The sequence below is a fragment of the Ruditapes philippinarum genome, unplaced genomic scaffold, assembly GCF_026571515.1.
Source record: "Ruditapes philippinarum isolate M1 unplaced genomic scaffold, ASM2657151v2 ctg1096_1_1_1_1, whole genome shotgun sequence".
Taxonomy (NCBI): domain Eukaryota; kingdom Metazoa; phylum Mollusca; class Bivalvia; order Venerida; family Veneridae; genus Ruditapes; species Ruditapes philippinarum.
The window spans coordinates 90545-115107 of record NW_026867118.1 but is presented as its reverse complement, the minus strand read 5'-3'; the positions used below and the strand labels follow the sequence as shown (position 1 = coordinate 115107).

The 24563-nt window shown below is 32.6% G+C and overlaps 1 protein-coding gene across 11 annotated transcripts in view; it reads left to right on the top strand.

The window, feature by feature from the left end:
* LOC132734910 (transient receptor potential cation channel subfamily M member-like 2) overlaps positions 1 to 24563 on the top strand; it is a 62837-nt gene that overhangs the window by 3900 nt on the left and 34374 nt on the right. For 4 of the 11 annotated variants that reach the window (XM_060721785.1, XM_060721786.1, XM_060721782.1 and 1 more), the window contains exons 1-13: positions 7508 to 7638; positions 10302 to 11661; positions 14338 to 14429; positions 15375 to 15546; positions 15873 to 16053; positions 16790 to 16953; positions 17712 to 17901; positions 18498 to 18702; positions 21467 to 21666; positions 22105 to 22205; positions 22527 to 22661; positions 23400 to 23459; positions 24237 to 24456. In XM_060721785.1, the coding sequence (XP_060577768.1) occupies positions 10537 to 11661; positions 14338 to 14429; positions 15375 to 15546; positions 15873 to 16053; positions 16790 to 16953; positions 17712 to 17901; positions 18498 to 18702; positions 21467 to 21666; positions 22105 to 22205; positions 22527 to 22661; positions 23400 to 23459; positions 24237 to 24456 (2845 nt within the window). In that variant the 5' untranslated portion in view covers positions 7508 to 7638; positions 10302 to 10536. Of the gene's footprint in view, positions 1 to 2391; positions 2591 to 4132; positions 4292 to 6545; positions 6652 to 7505; positions 7639 to 10301; positions 11662 to 14337; positions 14430 to 15374; positions 15547 to 15872; positions 16054 to 16789; positions 16954 to 17711; positions 17902 to 18497; positions 18703 to 21466; positions 21667 to 22104; positions 22206 to 22526; positions 22662 to 23399; positions 23460 to 24236; positions 24457 to 24563 lie in introns of those variants that run through there. The other 7 variants (XM_060721791.1, XM_060721792.1, XM_060721789.1 and 4 more) reach the window with 6 other exon arrangements.

Here is a 24563-nt window from a genome sequence, read left to right as displayed (position 1 = left end):
TGCACGGCCGTGCATATATTTTGACGTGGCGTCATTAGCGTTTATACAAACATATATAGTGTAAAGACGCGCTGAATGTTAGCGTATACTATAGGCTCGTCACATGAAAATGACGCTTATTTCACTTTAAACGGTCTTATTTTTGGGTATGTGATAAATAGAATATTCAATTCGTGTTAGTTCATTACTGAATTTATTGCATCTCGTTGAATAAAATAATATTTTTTTTTTTCAATCTCGTGCAATAAATTCATTATTGAACTCACACTCATTCAATATCCTCTATTTAGTTTTTCATTTGTAGCGTCGTTGACTTACTTTTCGTAGGCACGGACAATGTATTAATGAATAGTTAAAGTGACTCGACTGAGGTTTTTGACATGAGATTAATATTTCATTTGATAGAGCAAATAATTTCAGATCGTTTTGTTTTCCCAGAATAATCATGTTAATTGTAAAAATAAATGACCAAAAATAACTTAAAAATACGAATTTTCAATTCATTTCTGGGCATATTTCTTAATTATCTTTTGCATATTTTGACCTCAGAGGAGTTCCTTTGAAACCCCTACTACATGCAGTATGTCTGTATGAAATAATGAGGGTCCATACGCCCTTTCAGGCACTGAGAGTACGGAATCCGGACATGGCACCATTCATGTTCTTAAAGGTTATAATCTACCAAAAGGTGACCTATAAACTTTGAGTCATACTAATTATGTATGCAAGTATTATTGTGATCTTTACTATGTTGATGCACGGGAGGCCGATGAGACCGAAGAAAAAAAAGTATTGCTGCCAAAATAAATGATCACATCTTTCGTACGGGGTTGACTGACTGACTGATCAATACTGTTGCAACTCAACTAGTACCTGACACATGCATTCGTTATGCATAGCCGACATGTAAGAGCATTATTCCCAGTATACGAGTATACACAAACGAATTTTGAAGATTTTAGGCCTATAATTGAGGTTCCCTTTTTGAATTTTGAATATACCCCAAAAATCGGTTTGGGTTGATTTTTTTAATGAATATACCCCAAAACCGGTGAAATATAAATTACATAGTAAGATTCAGCAAATGATATTGAACAGAGTTTTAGTAAAGGGGTGGGGGCTTGCCTCCATTTTATCAGTCTTCACAGATCAATTGAGGTTAGCTCATATGACTAGGGGCTAAGTATCGTCTATATTCAAAAGAATTTGTCTTACATATGGGGTTGTGAAGGGGAAAAAATGTATTTGTTTTAATGGTCTTAACTTGTCCAACTTTTTGTAAAGCTGGCGCATATTGGCTTTATTTAAAAGCTTTAAAGTACCTAACCTCGTACACTATCCTCTAGCTTCTTCTTTCAAAATCAACAGTAATCTTTATACGTACAAAAAAAATAGATTATGTTAATTTGGGTTGGAGATGTTTCAATTATATAGTAAATGTAAAGCAAGTGGTAAACTGAACTGACTGAACTATTTGGCTATTAGTAACTTTTTGGAAACTATAATCAAACCAGCTCATTTGCGTGCGATTTCCAGTGCTGTCCGCTGTACACGCAATTTTTGTTTCTTGGGCGGCAGGAGGGGCGGGGGGGGGGTAGGGGGGGGGCAATGTAGATGGTTTTGTTTTATGGTGATTTCTAAAACTTCTGTAAATCATTTTCCAAAATCCAATTCAAATCGTAGTTCAACCTGGCTACTGTTTTACGTGTATATTTATTTTCTCATACTTCGAGATAGTAAAGTGCAAAACTCCAAAATGATATAAAAATGTTTCATTTTTCATATAAAAGCTAAAATTATATTTGTTTCGGGTTTCGTGTGCAACGACATTTATCCGGTACTGTGCAGGTGTGCGCATTAATTGTGCTTCAGGTCTAATAATTTTACAGTGTAGTTAGCTCTTATTGTGTAAGTGTTTCGATAAATAATAGGTAAATAACAATAGCAATACCGAAATGTTAAATCAATTAGTAGAAGCGTAATTGAGTAATTGTTTATTTAGGTAATTATGGAAAACGATTTTCTGTATTTAAAACAATTTTAAGTATTCTTTTGTTTTATTTTAAGGATCTTAAATAAGGAACGAAGCATGCTATAAACGAGTACTATATAGATTTGTCTCTTATTTAAAAGTCTAGGTCTTGCCAAATAGCTAAACACTGCATATGTATACATGTAGTTGTAGTATTCAAAGTGTTATATTATTAATATTGATGTACGTCTCTACTTTGTATAAATAATTATTGTTTACCAAAGTTTTTCGTGATATTTTCATTAAATTGCTGTCATTTGAACTACAGTTTAATTTATAAATCACCATTCCGTCTTTTTTTCGTCCTTCGATAAATAAAAAAAGAACAGTATATATGTCATGTCGCCATAGCGACCACTTATTTACAACCGGAAATGGAATTAATTAATTGGTTATAAACTTCCGGTTAGTTTCTGTTTGTGAATTACCGCTATAGATTAAGATATAACGTTGTGAGGGATTGAAAAATGACCAGGAATATATGAGAATGTATCTTCACACCATTTTATCAGAGTAAATTCCAGTTTTCATATTATTTGTGACACATATCAAGTGCAGGTAATTTCACCTGTACATGACTCGACGTACTGACTCCTCAAATCTAGAAATCTATCAGTCAGTCGCGAAATATTATATAACAATGATGTGATAAGATTGTCAGTTTAAAATCTACAGTTTAACACGGAAAGTGAATTCAATAATCTGGTGGTAGTTGTTTATATGTTTCAACAAATGTCACCTGTATTGATATCACAGTGTGAGAAAAAATGTGAAGTCAGACCAGGACCCAGGCTCGAAAGACTGTTCTTTGGCTCTACCAAAATATGTTAAGATTAAAAGAATCTAACATTGTTGGCCTGTATAGACCGGAATATCTACTGTTTATGGCTGTAACAAGGCTCTACGGAGTGTGTTTCGTATTAGCTTTAATTTATAGCTGTGTTCAACCTTTACTCATAGTCTAATTTCTAAATATTTGAAATGTATTAATGTTTATTAATAGTATTAAATTTCACGTGATTGACTAACCCCAACACACCCAGAATTTTATAATTATAACAATGATTCACTGTTGATAAATGTATGCTCCTCACTCACGGAAGCTTTTATTTTGTTAAGGGGTTATCTGGAATAAATCGTCAGTTCAGAGCTGACCTGTGACCATTCTCAACACACTATTAAACACCAAGTTTCTGGTAAACAGTTACCTGAGATCTAGATATTCCTGTCTAGGACAACAAGCAGTGTTTGATTCTTTTTCTTGCATTTTATATAATATTATTAATCTCGTTTCGAAAAAAATAATGTTGAAACCAAATATTTTCATTTAGCACTTTTTTTCTTTATAGTAGATCTAGCATATGAGTTTTGTATCGATTTATTCAGGGAATAGACATATACACATACAATTTTATCACAGATATCAACTTGCATATATATAAAAACACACACATAAATGCAACAAAAATAATTATAAGATTAATTAATGAGTATGTTCTATGTAACCCTAAGGATTGCCCATTAAGGTAAAAGCTTATTTCCAATGGGGTCCATTTTCTGTAAAATTATTACACTAACTTACATAATAATAAATGAGTTATAAAGAAGTTTACAACTGAATTCATTACGGTGGCGTAAAATGATGTAATTTTAACAACACAACTCATTTAGGAAAAATACATCCCATATGGGAATGACATATTGATTTTCTAGCACAGGTATAAACAGAAGATAACCCTGTCTGATATGCAAGAAAGTTTAGTCACTTGTATTTAACTACAGCAATATCATTTAATATTTTTGAATCTAAAACCAATGAATGCTGATATATTTGTGGGCATTTAAAATCTGCTTTTCTTGAGTCATATTGCAGAATAGAAAAGTTAAATCTAGTAACAATTATTTACATGCATGATCAGATCTATCATCATTCTTTGTTGCTCCCCAGTTAAATACATGACGACCTTGTCTCTTACATGATTTTTCCAGTAATCTACATAATATAATAATGTACCAGAGTGAATGAGGACTGACAGCTCTTGTTGCTTTTATTTTCAACACTAAAGAAAATGTACTTCACATGAATTTTTATTGTTTCAGATGTTAAGAAAATTTCCATGAATTGGTGAGAAAAAGAACCAGTGGGACATAATGGCGGCCAAAGTGGCACCAAAAACACTTCCTCCACTACAGAGAAGACCAAGCATAAAGTACGATGATCAGGCTATTGAAGTAGAGAATGTTGGTGGTACACCATTTGTAAGTGTGTGTTACCTGTATAAATTTGTTGTTGTTTTCATCTGGTAACTTACATAGTACATGTAGCTAGTGATTGAGTCAAAGTTTACAAAAGATACCTTGAATTTTTCTAAGGGTGAACTTATTGCATTATGATTAGTTTTGATTTTAAGCTTGACTATTCCAAGAATAGTTTGGGGACATCCAGAATTTAGACAATCCATTGTGCAACCTTACTCTTATAAATTGCTGAGTAGTGATTAATATAACAATTTATATTATAATTTTATAAAACTGCATGTTTGTAACATGACTTTTCACTGGATAATCATAAAGGTTTATATAGTTTTATATACACTGCTTCTGTCAATTATCAAGAAATGGAACTTTTTCTCTAAAAGAAGGTGCTTGCTTTAGGCCTATTATAAATTCCTAGCAGCTGGAGTTTTATTATATTTCCAAACAGCCATTTATATAGGGTAATATAATCTGTCAAAAATCTTTGGAACTAATTATATATTGAGATACAGATCTCATACAGCTGACAGGTACCATGTTAGTTTATATAGAACTACATTCTTAAGATAATGTGTTTGAACTGTCATTTATTTCTCAAATTTGTAAAATGTACAAAACACCATTTTTGGTCACCACCACATAGACAATATATTTTTGGAATACAATAGATGATGCTGGTTATCTTACAGATGTATTTGATCCTGGTCCAAATAACTTCTTCTGAAGTGGCGTGTTCATAGAATTGATCCAAAATATTTTTTAAGATAATTACTGCAGTTGTTGAATATGCGCGCTTTAGATTTTACTGTATCGTATTGCACCCCCACCACTGATGATATACTGTAACTTAAAACTTTGCATGTACTATATAAAATTATGTTACATTTTGTCACCTTAATGCAGTAATGGGTTAACTCGCATTGAATTTAAATGGGAGTTAACCCATTACTGTGCATGTCTTCTAATTCATAAAGGACTGTATGAGAATATTTAGGATGGAGCACATTGTTCTTTTTGTAGGTCTCATTTTAGTTGTAACAGCATATTAAATCAGTTCCTCGAAAACGGCTGTTTTTAGCTGCACATTTGACAAATTTTTATTGAAACAATGTAAGAATTTTGTTTTGTCAGTAGCATTGTTTTATTTATCTCATATTAAATGTGTTAAGTTTATACAAATTTATCATAATTTGATTGTGTTAATATCTATAAACTTATTGAAATACTCTTGAATCTGTTCCTGGAACCAACCAGTACTAAGAAATGAGTGTAAAAGTTTATGCTCAAGGAAACAATGGCTTGTCGACAATGAGGTTTGAACTTAAATCCAAGATTGAAAAAAAACAAAGTTGGTCATCCAACAGAATAGAACCTGAAAGTAAACCAGATTGGTTCCCTATTCAGATGAAATTTACATAAATATTTTGGTTTATTTGTGTAAAAAAGAATTGTTTTATTGGGAAAAAACATATGTATGGACACATATTGCTTCACCTCAAGTTTACAAGATCTTCTGACAAGATCAAATGAAAGGTAAGTTAATTTTCATTTTCTTTTTAAGAGGTTACTTCAACTAATAGGTTATGTGCATCTGCATATTTCATTAAGCTGTATTAATCAAGAGGTATGAAAATTCTAGCTTTACTGGTAGAGTAAGACTAGCTAGATGTATGTCTGTGCATTATTGTACTGGCACTTAAGCGAACCTGAGTAGAACCACATTAAGGCAATCTTTGTTTTAAAATCTATATATGATTTTCGTTGTATTCTAAGTCAGGTGTGTTCTAAAATTTTGAAGGTTTGTTAAATACTACATGTTGTCTGTATAAATACAAGTATTACAAATATTATTGCTTTTGTGCCAAGCAATTAAATTCAATTATTCAAGACTTCCATTAAGTTCCAAAATTTGGAAGTCAGAGACCTTTAAATGTTTGACTTTCTAAGTCACATTATATAGATCAAGAAGAAAAAGGGTTAAATTTTGGAAGTTACATACCAAAATAAGGAGTAAATTATTCCCAAACTTCCACTTATGGAAGCCCTGACTATTTTAATTATGTAATTTTGCTTCTTCGCTAATTATGTGGCAATTATATATACATAAAGTTTATGGAAACTTTTTTTTACAAATTTACTGTTTAGTCGATTTAGACCCATTTTCTTAAAGTACATGTATGCAAATTATAAAGAAGAGAACAAGTATCTCTTGTTAATTGTCAAGTGTCAGTATATATCAAGTGTCTTAGTGTATATTGTTACAAAAATCAGTAAAAACTAAATATTGCTAGATTTTGACATTTTCGAAGACGGAAAGCAACCAACATGCCATTTCAATGAAATCGCTGTCTTCTAGATTACAGGTACCATACTTATTTGACTTAAGAGATTTTTTTGTTTTGTTTTTTTTACAACAAATGAATGTGAATTTTTAATACAGTCTATGCATATCAGTAGTAAAGAAAGAGCAAAAATTAATTCAAATAAATTTTCAGATGTTGTATTAAGTTTAAGTCTACACAAGATTAAGTTTCAATCAAATTAAGTCAGATTTTAGTTATTTGACGGATACATATTACATGTACAATAATTACAATAATTATCTGTAATTTTGTGAAGTCATTTTTTCTGAACAATATATTAAGTAAATATACTAGTTATTTGGTGAGATGCAGAGTTCTTTCCCTTAAAATTTCTTTTGGATAAACTTGCAATTTTCATTTAAGTATTAATTCACTGACACATTAATTGATAATTTTTTAATCCATGTTCATTGTCTATTAATTAATTGGGTCAGTCAGTGCTGTATAAGGTACATTTCGTAAATATTTTTGTGCCCTTGACTTATAATGCCATTATTTGCTGCACTTATATTGGATAGCTTACAGGATGTAAATAAGTTAGTAAGTTACAGCGGATATGGTCGATTAAATTGTTTTAATTTTATTCTTTCATACTTCACTTAGATCTTATAGCCTTAAGCAATTTCCATTGTATACAACCTGTTGAGTGAAGTGTAAGATACTGTGTTTATTGTCTAATGCAGATACTATCTATTTGATGATGTGCATAAAACACACATACACAGACACACACTAGTCATGTGCTTAGTTTTATCTTGAGAAACATTTTCACTCTGGTAGTCTATGAAAAAGGAAAACAACATATTTATATACTTATTTGTGAGAAATTAATGTGTTTAGGATATTACTGAAGTCAACGCATTTCAGTTATGCATCCTTCACACACCATTGCCTGTTTAACACTATGTTTATTTGACACAGTCTGTAAACACAGTCACGTTTTGTTGGATATAGTTTGTTAAATTATCTTCTTATAGTGGATAGATTGTAAGTTGAATTATTATTATTTTATTATTTAGATGATTTTGCCATTATTATTCTGTTTCATTTTCTTGTATTTTTATTAGTATTTAGTTATAATTTAAAATCATAAATTTATAATGCTCCATTATTTTAGTCACAGTATTACCACTGTTTAATATTTGTGTGCATTTGTTACTTCTTGTTTTACTTAATTCTTTTCCTCATTTATTATTTAAGTTAACTGTGCTCAATTATCTACTGCTTAAACATTTAAAATGTTTCTAGGAAGAAATATACTTGTCTATGAATTAGTAGGAAGTTTTAAGAATTAATTTTATAGTGACCTTATTGTTAAAATAACATAGTTATGTCAACTCAATCATTTATCTGCACATTCACACAATTATCAAATGAGGCAACTCAGTTATTCACCAGTATGTTCTCACAATTGTGTTCAAGTAAGGCAACCCAGTCATTTGCCAATACATGTATTTTCACACAATTATGTTCATGTGAGGCAACTCGGTCATTTGCAAGTATGTTCACAAAATTATGTTCATGTTAGGCAAGTCAGTCATTCACAAGTATGTTCACAAGGTTATGTTCACGTGAGGCAACTCAATCATTCACCAGTATGTTCACACAATTATAATACAAGGAAGGCAACCCAGTCATTCAAAAGTATTTGTTACACAGTTATGTTCTAGTGAGGCTACCCAATCATTCACCAGTATGTTCACATGGTTATGTTAAAGTGTGGCAACTCGATCATTTGCCAGTACGTTCACACATTTTTGTTCAAGTGAGGCAACTGAATCATTCACCAGTACAGTACAGGTTCAAACAATTAATTACAAGGGAAGCAACCAAATCATTAACCAGTACATTCACACAATTATGCTAAAGTGAGGCAACCCAATTATTCACCAGCATGTTCACACAGTTATGTTCAAGTGAGGCAACTCAATCATTTGCCAGTATGTTCACACAATTATGCTCAAGTGAAGCAACTCGATCATTCATCAGTTTGTTCACACAATTATATAACAAGGGAGACAACTCAATCTTTCACCAGTAAGTCCACACAGTTATGTTCAAGTGAGGCAACTCAATCATTTGCCAGTATGTTCACACAGCTATTTTCAAGTGAGTCAACTCAATCATTCACTTGTATGTCCACACATTTATAATACAAGGGAGGCAACTCAATCATTCACCAGTATGTCCTCACAATTATAATACAAGGGAGGCAACTTAATCATTCACCAGTATGTTCACACAGTTATGTTCAAGTGAGGCAACTCAATCATTTGCCAGTATGCTCACACAATTATAATACAAGGGAGGCAACTCAATTATTCACCAGGATGCTCATGAGTTATGTTCATGTGAGACAACTCAATCATTTACCAGTATGTTCACACAATTATAATACAAGGGAGGAAACTCAATTACTCACACAGTTATGTTCATGTGAGACAACTCAATCATTTACCAGTGTGTTCACACAATTGTAATACAAGGGAGGCAACTCAATCATTTGCCAGTATGTTCACATAGTTATGTTCAAGTGAGGCAACTCAATCATTCACTTGTAAGCTTAGGTACAAACAAGGTGTCATCTTATAAAAAAATCAGATTTTTTCCTGTATTTTTTTTTAATTTATTTATTTTGAATTTTATTTTATATTGTCCAATTCAAAGCTAAGTATACATGTTTATGTGCCAAAACTTAATTTTTGGATTTTTTGTTTTATTTCAAAAATCTTGAAAAAGGTGATCCCTGGGAAGCATTAATTAAAACAAAAATTACATAAAAATTGCAGGTTTTTGTTTGAGTCAATTACATTTATGTTTTCAATCAGAATGTCTCAACAGGTGACATATTGTTTCCGAAATTGCCCTGGGCTAATTACCTTTACAGCAGACAAAGAGGTGTAAAATATTTGATATATTAACAACAGCTGTAATCTTAATTCTTTTTAATAACATAGACAATTGTCATGGTGATTGGAAACTATTTAAGTTATTTCACAGGTATTTCAGACTTGAGCCAAAATATTTAAATCAGCCTCTTCAGAAATAATGTCTAATTATTGGTCAACTAAATTTTAACCAATCAACAGTGAGAGAACCCCTAAAAGATCCTTTTTCCGGCTGGCAGTTTTAATAATGATTCTGTCTCGAGTAAAGAAATATGTGTATAATTAAATAAATGCTAGAAACTTGGATTAAACTTATATAATTATATATTTATATATAGATATTTTTCATTGTCATAGATACTGCGCTAAGAAATCACAGCAGGGAAAAAGCAACTCAATTCTCAGCTAGGTTGCATTTGTTGTAAAAACCCATGTAACATGAGCATTGTACTATTAAGAAAACATTATCATGTACAGATGAGATTATACCATTGGCACAAATCGGGCTACACCATCATTTACAGGTCAGATTACACCATCATGTACAAGTGAAAGTGATGATAAATGAATTTGAAGACTAGCTTCTAGCTATTCTTCTTCCTTTTAATAATGTGTAATGTATCAGTTACATAAGTGGAGATATAGTGTCATGTATAAACAGTGTGATTTAAGCATGTGTGTTTTGGGCTTCCCATATCAGTATCACTAAGACATGTGAAATGTTATATAGTAATGTATTGTTTTTTCTTGTTTTTTTTACAGGGAATAAGAAATACAGCAAATTTTATAATATTCCTGAAAAGAAGAAGATGGCTAGTAAATGATTGAAGTCAGTGTCTTGAAACTAAGATTAGAATATATTTTAAGCAATCCAATTTCAACACATTGTATGAACTAAACTGTGTTGTTGCGCTATAAAACCAAACAAACAAAAAGGCAACACATGGTATCAGAGAAGCATTAAGTTGTGTTAGCTGACAGTGTAGCAGCAATAGCAATGTCTTCAGAAAATGATGAAGTGATTCAGGATAGTGTAGATGTTGGCAACAAAATGAATAAGATGGACAGACAGTCTGAACAAACAGTAGGCACCAGCAATGATGCTGGTGGACGGAGGCATTTTGTGGAAGATGTAACTTCTGATACCTCACCTCTCCTAGGAGCCAGTATTGATAGCGAAGAAAGTTGGATAAAGCTCGATAGTGATCTTAAAAGAGAGCGTGAAGACGCCACTGAGCAAGTAGACATAGAAGTTGAAGACATAAGCCTAAATAACATTCATATGAATACATTCCCTGGTTTGGAACAAAGCTTGGAAGACCAAATTATAGATCAGTCTAACAATAACGTTGAAGATATAAGTAACAGTAAATCATTTTATAATGAAAAGTCAGATAGACCTCACACATACAGAATGGATAGCAATCAGAATCATGCTAGAAGTAATGTTGAAGATTCAAAATTAATTGAAAAGACATCTGCTGTGGTAGAAGAAAAAAAATATGACATTGAAATTACAAATATCGAACCATCTCTGATAAGTGAATGTGACTCGGATGTGAAAGAAGAAGAGGTTTTAAAAGTTGATGCTTTAGATGGAGAAGAAATTGTTTGCATGTCCAGAAGGGAGCGTGTTTCCATAGGTGATTATCATTATATCCGAATGAATGCATTTCCTCTTACCAAACATGATGCAGTATCTTCATTAGATTCTGTAAGTAGTGACGAAGTAGATGGGGAAGTGTTTGAAGATACCACAAAGGAGAATTGTTCTGCTCTTGGTGAACCGAATAGTGTTGAAAAACAGGAAAAGTATAAAAGAGACAAAAAGAGAGCTGTCCGGTTTCTTGCTTCTTACTGGAGCAGGGATTCGTTAGAAGCAGTTGATATGATTGATGCTGACTTTAATGGGAATAATGAAGATGATGAAGTTGACATGGATATCGTACCGAAAGTAAACATAAGAACGGATAGGAGTCAGTCAGTCGTGAAAAAACATGCTTCCGTTCTAGGTGAACTTAAATCTCAAGTGAAGGCAGTGAAACAAGAACAATTACAGAAAGAAAAGGATGCAAGGAGACGGTTTGGCAATGTTTTAAAAGAATTAAAAGCATACAGCCTGGTTAGTGTTTATTGTAATGATTTTTTTTCAACATAGGGGTCAACTGGTTAAGCAGGTCATTTCAGGAAGTGAAAATTCTGTCATAATTCTTATGAAAGGGGAGCAAATACAAGCTATTTTTTATCTATAATTAACATCCTTGTCAGAAGAAATAAAGTAATAAAAACTTTAATGAAAAAGAATACGGCATCAATGTAGACCACAACGATATTCGAAATTCGGGTTTTAGTATTGCCTATAAAGCTAAGGGACAAGCTGTTAAACTGAGCCTGCAATTTAAGGAAAATAATATCACAATGCACATGCTTTTTAGCTCGACTATTCGAAGAATATGAGAGCTATTGTAGTCGCCCCGGCGTCGGCGTCAGCGTCCGCGTCTGCGTCTGCGTTGGTTAAAGTTTTTTGTTAAGTCAAATATCTCAATTATTACTTGAGATATCCAATTGAAACTTACAATACTTATTTATAGTAACAAGGTACATCAGATTGACAAGTTGGATAACTCTGCCTACAATATTGAGAGAATTATGCCCCTTTTTTACTTAGAACTTTTGGTTAAAGTTTTTTGTAAAGTCAAATATCTCAATTATTGCTTGAGATATTCAATTGAAACTTACAATACTTATTTATAGTAACAAGGTACATCAGATTGACAAGTTGGATAACTATGCCTACAATATTGACAGAATTATGCCCCTTTGGAACTTAGAAATTTTGGTTAAAGTTTTTTTGTAAAGTCAAATATCTCAATTATTGCTTGAGATATTCAATTGAAATTTAAAATACTTTAAATACTGCAATATTTGCAGAATTATTTGCCCCTTTGAAACTTAGAAATTTTGGTTAAAGGTCTTCAAAGATATTTACTTGAAACTTTACACATGCACTTAGGGTCATAATTGGAGGGTCGTACTATCAAGCACTTAGAATAGTCGAGCGTGCTGTCCTACCGACAGCTCTTGTTATATAAAGTTATTAAATACAATATTAATTTTGTTTACTTGATTTTTACGAATCAAAATAAAACTAATTAACACAACATGACATTAACTGCTTACAACAACAGCTCCTTCCATAGGCCAAAATAAAAAGCATTCCATAAGAGACGATGCCGCTCATCAGCGTCACCAAAAAGCCCCCAAAAAATTTTAATGTAAAAACCTGACAGAACATTCTTCCAGTATGATTTTTATACTTTTTTGTTGGAAAATTTTGCAAAAAGCACTTTGGAAGATTGGAATGGGACAGAAAGTAGCCTAAAAAGCACTGTTTTGTTGTGAATAAATTTTCATTCTTATAATCTACACTATTTTGGCTTGATGATACCCAATGTTTAGATAGGTTTATATTTTTAAAATGCAGGAAAACTAACATGATATCTAATCTAATAATAAATAGCTTGGTGTGAAAGGGTTGTAACTCCTTCTTTTTTTAATATGAGTAAGAGTTACAACCCTTTGGTACCAAGCCCTAGCTATGTAATGTAATATTGTATTGTTGCTATCATTATGGCATGGCCATTGTTCTATTGGTAAGTATGTTCAGAGAATTAACTGATTAAACAATATTTCATTTTTTTGTTATTGAATATAATACAACGCCACTGAATTAACAATGTTTAAAATTAGGCGTTTAATCAAATAAGTTTCAGTTTCAGAGTATGTTTAGAATAGTTTGAATAGACAGTTGAAAAAATAGAACACATGATAATAAATTATTGTACTATAAGTGGATAAATGGACATTGACAGTGAGTCCTGGTTCAGGCATTGTGTTCGAAAGAAATTTTACTAAAATACTTTTAAAATTTTGAGGAAATATGGGTCAAAGGGTCAAGCATAATAAAAATAGACATTTCTTTTTAAAAAAAAATGAAATTCATATTCAGTGCAAAAATAGTTTTGTACTGTTACAGTGTAATATTATGGTTAGATTTACATTTTGAATGCTAACGGAAAAAAGAAAACCCTAAGCCATTACCATTTTGCCAGCCAAGACATGTTAATGTTGTTTTTACTGAGGGGAAGATGCCGACCATTGGTGTCTATTTGCTAGTAAAAAAAAACTTTGTTAGTATCAAAAGTACTTTGATACTGAAATGTCTTTTCCAAATTCACAGCATCAAAATTCCATGTAACAAATTCAGTGTTGTCCAATATTTAACTTTACCCTCCTTAAACCAAAAATGATTACCAATAGCCACCTGGTGAGAATAGAGCCTGGCCAGCCTACCAGGCTATATACTGTTGGCTAACTTTAAATTTTCATCTTGATATCCCCAAATTTGATAATGGACAGTTCCAAAATTAGAAGCTGGACTGGTCCTTCAAACAAATATAGCAGGTTAAAGTGAGATATCACTTGTTAAAACAATCAAATAAAATAATGACATGGCGGAGTGCTTAACACGTCACACTTGTAATCTAAGGATTGATGACTGCGTCGGTTCAAATTCTGTCTAGGGCAAGCTGTCGTTTCCTTGAGCAAGAAAGTTAACATTCCTTGCTTTGAGTACTGGTTGGTCCCTGGGGAACAGATTCTACAGTGTTTCATTAAGCTAATAGCTTCCAACACAATCTAGCGAAAATAAATTTGTATAAACTAAATTAACCAGTCTAATTATTACATTATTAAGTCAGAAGCAGTCATTGTTGACATTGAACTTTATTATTTCCAGGAATTGGATGAGGAGACAAAATGGATACGTGGTCACATAAAACGCCGGGAATGTTCAAGTTTTATACCACCTGCCAACACTCCAGAAGAAGAGTGAGTGATTTTGAATATATAATGTTCTTTTTAATAATTTAAAAATAAAACTTCCATAATAATTAAATTCTATAATTATACCACCTGCCAACACTCTTGAAGATAAATGAGTAACTTAAAATTGGTGTTGTTCTTTGACATAATTTTAGAGGACTTACATTTTGATAGTACATACTTGTTGTACAGAGATAAGCAAAACATTCTTGAAAGTGTGAACTGTGACTTTTCAGCTGCTGAGTGACTTTTAACCCTTAAATGGTGAACACTCCAGGACAGACTTTAAAACCTGAAATTGTAAATTCTCCAGAATTTAAATTGTGAATTCTTCAGGACTGTCATTAAACCCTGAAACTGTGAACTCTCCTTGACTGACTTTGTGAATTCAAGGACTGACCTTAAACCCTTAAATAATGAATTCTCCATGACTGACCTAATAAATAAAGCCTAAAATTGTGAGCTCTCTACAGCACTTTTCAGAAGTGAACTAAACCCTGAAAGGACAAACACTCTACCCTTTAATGGTGAACACTCTTCAGGTGTTACTTTAAACCCTGAAACTCTTCAGGTGGTGATTTACCCAAAATTTGTTAACATTACAATAGTGACTTCATTCCCCTAAAATGGTGAACATTCCTCAAGTGTGACAAAAATTACCCTTAATTTGTGAACATTACAATATGAACTTTAAACCTTATAATGGTGACCACACTTCTGGTGTGACAAAAATTACCCTTAATTTGTGAACATTACAAAAGAATTCTAAACCTTAAAATGGCGAACATTCTTTTGGTGTGACAAAATTTACCCTGAAATGGTGAATGCTCTGTAAAAGTGACTTCAGACCCAACAAGTCAAGATGAGACGGTGAAGAATTTCAAGTGGTATAAAATTTTGACATAGATTAAAAAATGAAAAGCTTGATCAATCTATTATTTTTTTCTACAGAAGGAGAAAAGTTAATTGCCAGTGTGGATATGCCTACAACAAACATATTCCAAATGCAGACAAAAAGCACCTGGAAGATGAAAAGTGGGCATACAAGAAACATTCCATCCAGAAAACAACAAATGCGTTTGGAGACATAGAATTTGTGGGCTATGGTGGAAATGTGGGAAAGGTAAAAACTTTCATAATGCTGCTTTAATGTTATGGTGGAAATTGTGCGAAATGTATATAATATCATTATTCTGCTTTTATGTTATGGTGGAAATTGTATGAATGGTAAAAATATCACAATTCCACTTGTATGCTATGGTGGTAATGTGGGAAAGTAACCAACCGGTACTGAGCATTGAGTGTTAACTCTCTTACTTAATGAAACAATGGCAAAAATGGTTTGGACCAAAGTGGCAAGAAATCTTTAGTCCAAATTGTTAACCACTCTCAGGCAGGACTCATATTTTGAAAATCCTAGCGAGAACCCTGTGTTTGTTTTTCTTACAGTATATACGGGTAGACGTAGACACAAAGATGTCGGACATGTTAGACCTGATGATGCAGGTATGGGGACTGGACAAGCCAAATCTTCTCATCTCAGTGACTGGTGGTGCCAAAAACTTTCAAATGAACAAACGACTCAAGGAGACATTCAGACGAGGTCTGATGAAGACTGCTTTAACAACAGGTAAAGTTTGATCAATCTATTCTCACCATACAATCTCTCTCATTGGCAAATAAATGTTTGATGCTTTTAGTTATAGGAAAACCTTAACAAATTTGCAATACTTTTTTGCATAAGAGTTTTCTTTAGTTCTGTCTTTAAAGATATGTACTAAAGATATGACAAGTTGTTTAGTTGTATGTACAGGATTTTTCCTCTGCAATGATAAAAAGCCAGCCATGTTTGACATTGAGAATTTAAGGACATTTTCAAGTTTAAGTTATTGTAGATTTATGTAAGTTTGAATCGTTTAATACAGAATTTGAAAATTCAAACATATATAGATACATTCTGTAGCAACAGAATTTGTAACAACTATGTTCAAAATATTACATATAGAAAGCGGCTAAGATGGCTTAATTAATTGAATGCATAAATCCTTGGGATGCTATACCCAAAACTGCTAAGCCTTTAAGACCAGTATAGAGCCAGGCCAGCCTGAAAATCTGTACATTGAAACCATTCTCAATACTTTTGCAAAGTTTTGTTATTGATTTTGTTTCTCTATTAAAAATATGATTGGACTGTTCCAAATTTTAAACAAGGTAAAGCCAATTAAGCAAGGTATACCAATTAAATATACCGCTGAGATATTACCCAAACATGTGTTAAAATCTGCGTAAAAACCAGAAAAACAAACAAAAATCAAGCAGGTTAAGTGTTAATGAAAGAGAGAAAGTAAAGTTGATTTTTTTTACAGGAGCTTGGATTGTGACAGGAGGGACTCATGCTGGTGTGATGAAACACGTAGGCGAAGCTGTTAAAGATTTTGGTGTAGCATCAACATCAAAGAACCCTGTTATCTCAATTGGTATAGCACCATGGGGGTGTATACAAAACAAAGAAGTTCTCATTGATGATCAGGTCGATACTATTCCATTTTGTAAAATTCTCATTTCAAAAAATTATTACTTAACATATAGAGGATATTCATGTTTTTTTTTTCTATAATACAGGAATTATTTTCTTAGAGTGGTATGGCAATAAATATTTTATGAGTGGCAATAGCAAGACACCAGTGAAAATACAGAAAATATGTTTCACTGCAGTGATAAGTAAATTTTTAATGTGAAATATGGAAATTGAAAATATGCATTTTATTTCATCAATATTTCTCATAATTTCATTTATAAGTACTAGTATATAATAATTATTTTTCCTTATTTTCCCTAAGTCTTGCCTTTCAAATAGGTAACTTCAAACTTGATTTGCAAAATAAGCAAGATTCAGAATAGATGTATTGTTTATATGCTAATTGAGTGTATTAGAGTTGTAATGAGGAATGTGTATGAAATCATACAAAGAAATAGTTTATCAGGGAACAAAACAAAGATGTTACTAAGGGATTAGACTTCTCCATCTAAATTACAAAAATAAATTTGGATCTCAAACTTTTTCATAGCTGCTATTACAAAAATTTAACCACCAAATTATTGAGTGCAAAGTCTTTTACAGCATCACATTAAATCGTTGTCTTGCTATTCCTAAATTTGTTATTCCATTATGAGTTCTATTTTTTTTACTAAAAAAGTATTTTTATACTGAAAAAGCTATTCTTATTCAAGAGACTAGTCAGACTTAAGATTTATATCAAAATATAAGATGTATGTTTGTTTTTACAGTGTACAGGATTGTGGCCAGCTAACTACAGAATTGAGAAGGAACAGAAACCTAAGGAGAGTTTTCTTGACCCAAATCATACACATTTTATCCTTGTGGATAATGCTACAGAACACAAGTTCGCAGTGGAGATTCCGTTCAGAGCAAGACTAGAAAATAAAATAGCCAAAATAAGAACAGACACAGGAGACAGTATGTAGATAATTATATCAGACGATTATTTGCTTAATCGAAGAATAGGGAGAGCTATTGTACTCACCCAGTTGTCGGGGTCCACCTTTGTTAAGTTTATGCATGCAAGTTGGTATCTCTAAAACTACTGAAGAGAATAGGTTGAAACTTCACACACTTATTTGAGAACATAAAAGTAGGGCACTGTCAAAGGCTCTTAACTCTTACATTGATTTTTACTGAATTAAAACCCTTTTTGTACATGGAAAATTCTTTTACTTTCATGCACTGTGAATAGTCAAGCACACAGTCCTTCCTACAGCTGTTGTTCAAACATAATGGGAATAGCCAATGGTTTGTTCAGCTAGGAAGGAAAATTATGGAAAAAACTTGCCTGCAGAGTTTTTTATGTGATCAGAAGTGCCACCTGTAATCAAACCTTATTAATTAATGCACTTCTAATTTTAGTGAATGTCAAGCGTTATTTGATTTGCTATACATGTGTAATGATTGCCACTGTAGTTGAATAATTAACAAAAACTTAAGTATAAATGTTATTGCAATTATGTTACTTAGTTATATACTTTATGTAAAAGTTTTGTATACTTTCTAAACAGATGCAGTATCAGTGCCTATAGTGTTGTTAGTGTTGGAGGGCGGACCAGGTACGTTGGAGACGGTACATCAAGCTATACAAAACAATACACCATCTGTGATAGTAAAGGGGTCGGGTAGAGCTGCTGATATTCTAGCATACGCTTATCAGAACTCAAAGGAAGAAGAAATAGAAGCAACAGACCAGGAAGGAAAGAAACAGAAAAAGTATGTTGTTTGCAGAGTGTATAGTTTAAACATATTTATTTTAGCTCGATTGCGGAAGAAGTTCTTGTAACTTATCTTTAGTGTCATAACTATATGTCATTTACCAAGGCCCATGACTTTAGCATGACTTTTTGTCTTGATAACTTTTAATGTAACTTACAGGTTATATTTTTATGCCACCGCAGCATCTGCGATGCGGTGGCATATAGCGATTCACCTGTGTGTGTGTTTGTTCGTTTGTTTGTGTGTGTGTTATATAGATTATATAGTGAACTTAAAAAATCTTCTTGTGAAAAACCACTAGTCCAATTTCAACCAAACTTGGCAGGATTGATCCTTGGGTGAAGGGCTTCCAAAGTTGTTCAAAGAATTTCAGTCCATGCAGAAATCTGGTTGCCATGGCAACCAAAAGAAATTATTAGAATAAATTTAAAAAATCTTCTTGTAAAGACCAAAAAGGCCTAGAGCTTAGATATTTTGCATAATGCATTGTCTGGTAGACCTCTACCAAGATTGTTCAAATTATAGCCCTGGGGTCAAAATCGGCCCCGCCCCGGGGTCATTGATTTTCACAATATGTACATATAGTAAAATAGATAAATACAGAATCCCTAAAGAAAGCCCAACACGGCAAAATTGAAAATGTTGCAGGCTCTGTTTGATTGAGCCTGTTCACGGACGGTACTGGAAAGTGCAAGTTACCGTCCACGCCCCCTAGCACCGGCTTAAGCAGAATTCAACATTTAAACATGAAATAGTAAAATTTTGAATTTAGAAACATCCGCAGATGTGTTCATACGGCGGTTATCATGGAACCTTCAATGTGACACTTCTGTGCCATTCCATGAAAAGCGGCGTATGGTCCCCAAGTAATAAAAAGCGTGTGCCCTAAACGAGAAAACAATGGGTGGAACTAAATAAAATGGAATTTTGAAAGGGGATCCGAGGTTATGAAGCCTGCGTATCACAGATAAGACGTCAAAAGACAAATTTAAAAAGCAGGCAACATATCCTGAGGGTGATTCAACATTATTCAAGTAGGAATATTGGAACCACCCAACTAGAAAATGCCGAAAAGTTGAAACTAAAAATACCACAAGCACAACAATAATGTCGTGCTGAACGATCTTCAAGGATCGAAAATATAACATCATTGATTAAATGTACGGGGAGACATTTTACAGCCGCCACACGGCACAAATAACACGTAACATATAGTAAAAACTTAAAATACCTTCTTGTAAAGACCCAAAAGGCCTAGAGCTTAGATATTTTGCATAAGGCATTGTCTGGTAGACCTCTTCCCAGATTGTTCAAATTATAGCCCTGGGTGCAAAATCGGGATGCCCCGGGGGTCATTGGTTTTCCTTATATGTATATAGTAAAAACTTATAGTAAAAACTTTAAAAAAAATTCTTTTAGCAATTGACAAATGCTAGAAGTTAGATATTTTGCATGAAACATTGTGTAGTAAACCTCTAGCAAGATTGTTCAAATTATAGCCCTGGGGTCAAAATTGCCCCCGCCCTGGGGGTCATTGGTTTTCAATATATACATATAGTAATAAATCTTATTGTCTGAAGATACAAGGCTTAGAGCTTTAATATTTGTTAAATCATATCATCTAAAAGTACTCTATCAAAGTTGTTCAAATTTTGCCTCTAGTGTCAAAATTAGCCCCGCCCCCGGGGGCCATAGGTTTTCCTTATATGTATATTGTAAAAACTTAAAAATCATCTTCTCTAAATTTACAAAGGCTAGAGTTAAGATATTTTGCATGAAACATTGTGAAGTGAACCTCTAGCAAGATTGTTCAAATTATAGCCCTGGGGTCAAAATTGCCCCCGCCATGGGGGTCATTGATTTTCATTATGTACATATAGTGAAAAAATAAAAAATATTTTTGTCTGAAAGTACAAGGCATAGAGCTTTGATGTTTGATATATAATATCATTTATAGGTCCTCTACCAAAGGTAGTGTCAAAATTGGCCCTGCCCGGGGGCAGTGATTCTCATTATGTACACATAGTAAAAACAGAAAATAAAACAAATGTTTTCTGAATGGGAGAAAGCTATAGCTTAGATATTTGACTTGAAATGTTGTTTGGTGGACCTGAATCAAGATTGTTTTGAATTAAACCCTTGGGTAAAAATTATGCTTTGCCCAAGGGAACAGTGACCCACTTTCTTGTCCTTTGATGTACAGCAATGACATTTTGACCATGTGCACAGTTTTAGTTGTGAAATTGAACTTTGATATCAGGTGACCTAGATTTTGATGATGTGACCTACTTTCTTGTTCTTTGATGTACAGCTATGAAATTTGAACCAAGCGGTGGCATAGCATTTTTCTCAAATGCAATCTTGTTTGTAACTTCCAATACATGTATATAAATGTATAATATTGCTAGATTAGGGAAAGAAAAAAAATCTACAGTGGTTTGGCAGGGATATAAATATTATAATTTTTCAACTGTTTCAAACATGGTTAAATTTCATAATTGTGTAGATTATAATTATTCACTAACAAATAACATAAAAGATTACCTAAAAATTATATATCAGCAATTTAGTTTATATGAATTTATTTATTCGATTGTGTTGAAAGCTCTAAGCTTATTGAAACACTCTCGAACCTCTTCCTTGAACCAACCAGTACTGAGCAATAAATGTAAAGTTTTCTTGCTCAAGGAAACAACGGCCTGCCATTTATGGTCTGATTGGATTTTTCTTATTTTCGTCTTGATATATTTGTTATTTTCAGAGCACGGAGATTCATGGATGATTCCCTGCTAGTAGAAGTGAAAGAGATGGTGGAAAAAGAGTTTAAGAACGATGTAGATACACATGTTGGTCGTATAAAAGACTGTCTAGAAAAATGTGACCTCATGTCAGTGTTTGAGCTAGATAATAAGTCAGGTGTTAAAGAGATTGATGTTGCTATGTTACAGGCATTATTGAAAGGTAAACATGATCTTATATTTAGTAATAAAGTTCAAGGCATTCTGTACAAGAAAAATGGAATAAGCCGTACAATGCTTTTGGAATTGGAAAATCGTGCTTATGTACCTGCATGTCAATGAAAGTAGTTTAGCAACAGAAAAAAATTTATTCCTAGGATAGGCATCTGCAAAATGAATAGAATTATTCCTCTTTTAGTCATAGGAAGGGAGTTTCAAGAACTTTTTCCATGTTTTTTTTTAAAAAAGGAAGTTTTTTTTGTGCATATATGGAAGTGCACAATTAGTTGACTATGAATATTATTCAAATAATATCTGATTCATGTAGAGACAAAGCAAGTCTTTAAGTGCTTAAAACAACATACACTTTCCTCTAAATTTTGAATACATGTGTGCCTTAGCTTAATAGATTGACGGTTCAATTTCAATCTTTATTTTATAGCCAATAAGAATCAGGTATTTGACCAGCTACGTCTTGCCCTAGCCTGGAACAGAATTGATGTTGCAAAAAGTGATATCTTCACTGATGATAAAAGATGGCCGGTAAGTAGAATTTTTAACACATTGACTGTATTAAAACAACTTTATATAAATCATTAAATAGAAACATGGCCTAGCCATGCAATAATCTTCGATTTGAACTTCTAGCTTTGTGAGTTTATCTTTTTTTAAGAAAAACAAACCAAAGATTGTCCTAAAAATTACTCTAAGTTAGTTTACAAGGATGATGGTTCTACACATGCGGGTTATTGTGCCTAAAGCAATGTGTGAAGGAGCTGCAATAAGAAAAATTACCTGTACATACAGAGCAACTGATAACTTTCTTAGCACATTTATTAGCAACACTGTAAATATCTATTACAGACTGGAAGTTTGGACGATGTTATGTTCTCTGCTATACAACTGAACAGGGTAGATTTTATTGAACTGTTTCTGGACCATGGAGTTTCTCTCAGGGAATTTCTTACAAAGAAAAGACTTCTATTGTTATATAATAAGGTAAGTTGACCACTCAACTATATCAGAATGAATTTCAATTTTTCACTTTAAAGGCCCAGTATGCCGCAGAATGCTTTAGTTTTAATATCTCAAAGGCTTTTAATTTTAAATGTAATTTTACAGTTTCCAAAATGATACACTTGGCCAATTACCTGTACCATTTTTTGTTTGTTTTTTTTCGCAATTAGTACAGTTATAGTGATTTAGTATTTTGGAATATATTACTTTGTTTACATTTTGCTACTTTTTTGACAAATAATTTTACATTTAGTTTAAACAATATTTTATTTATAATCCACACATTTACATAATAAAGTAAATAAAATAAAATTTACAGATTGTAAGATTGTTGACTTGAAATCATGTACATCATACCATTATAAGTTCAAATCTTACCAGAGAGTAAGAATATGTCCATGTTAAATAAGCTACATAGCTAAATGTATCATAATAAAGGTTGATGGTTCTTCTCTGTGCTAGCCTGTATTTGAAATGGTGTCCAGGAATGCCTAGATCTTCCACCATCATTAAAGCTTTTAATTGTTGTTTTCGGAGGTTTATTCCAGTGTTTTTGTGACTTTAAATTCAACAAAATAAAGGTAAAATTCATGTTATTGCATGTTATTTGACCTGTCTGGATACAATTATTTCTTAATGTCTTTTCCAGCTATATTTTATCATGTTTAAACATTAACATGTATTTAAAAAAAAACACCATATATTCTGTTTAAATTATAGATATCTTCAAATTGTTTACTGAGGACTTTGCTGGACAGAGTCAAACACAAGGAGGACAGTGTAAGTTACTAGAATTTAGATTTTTACTCTTTCTTTTAACCCTATTTGCTAAAATAAGATTTATACATGTATGGTCCACTAGCATAGATTAACCTTTACCAGTCTTCCAATCTGAACAAAACCATTCATTATTTTTATGGGATAATTAATGTATTGACTGATATGCAAACAGTGCAGACCATGATCAGACCACACAGATGTGCCAGCTAATCAAAGTCTGCACTGGTTGCATGTATATAATCAATTGCTGCCAGCAAGCTAAAGATTAATTGCCAGCCCTTCCATCTTTTGAAGTATGACCTTACTCTCAACACTAGGCTGCTATGTTTTGACCCCTTAACTTGCTGATTTTTTTAAATGGACTTTTCCACCTTCCATTTTTGGAACTGTTCATTACAACTTTAGGATATCAATTTGGTCAGTCTGCAGTATAGAGCCCGATCAGACTACACAGATGTCTGCACATATTTTTTGACTGAAAGGATAAGGAAGTTGTTAAATTTGAAGGAAAAATGGATTTAGTTATTGAGTCTGAAAGAAATTGGGCACCAACACAAAAACACCTGTCAGAAAATTTTAAAACAAGATGCTCTTCAGTTTTAAGAACCAGTCCAAATGAGACTAGATGTCTGAATATGCAAGTTATACTGTGAAGAGTTTTCAATAAAACTTAAACATAAAGCAGCGGACAATATTTTTAATTTTAGCAGACGGCAATTGTCCCAGCATGCAACAGGTTAACATAGAATAAAATGTCTTGATTTTCTTTTTTTTCAGCATCGGAAGAATTTCTCGCTACTAGATGTAGGTATTCTGATTCAAAGTTTGATGGGTGATTCATTCCGTCCTATATACACAACTAAACCAGAATATGCCTATCTAGATGTTGACCTGTTACTTGATGGTTTAACAACAAAGAAAGCTAAAGAAGGAGGGATATCTGCATTCAAAGCAATGACGGAACTTGCAATGAACCCTGCAAGTAACCAAGACGATGGTATCTATACATACCTTTATTACATTCCTTTATTATTTCAAAAACAGAAATTTTAATCTTTTATTGAGAATGTTTGCTTGTACAAACTCTGAGTAAAACTTTGATTG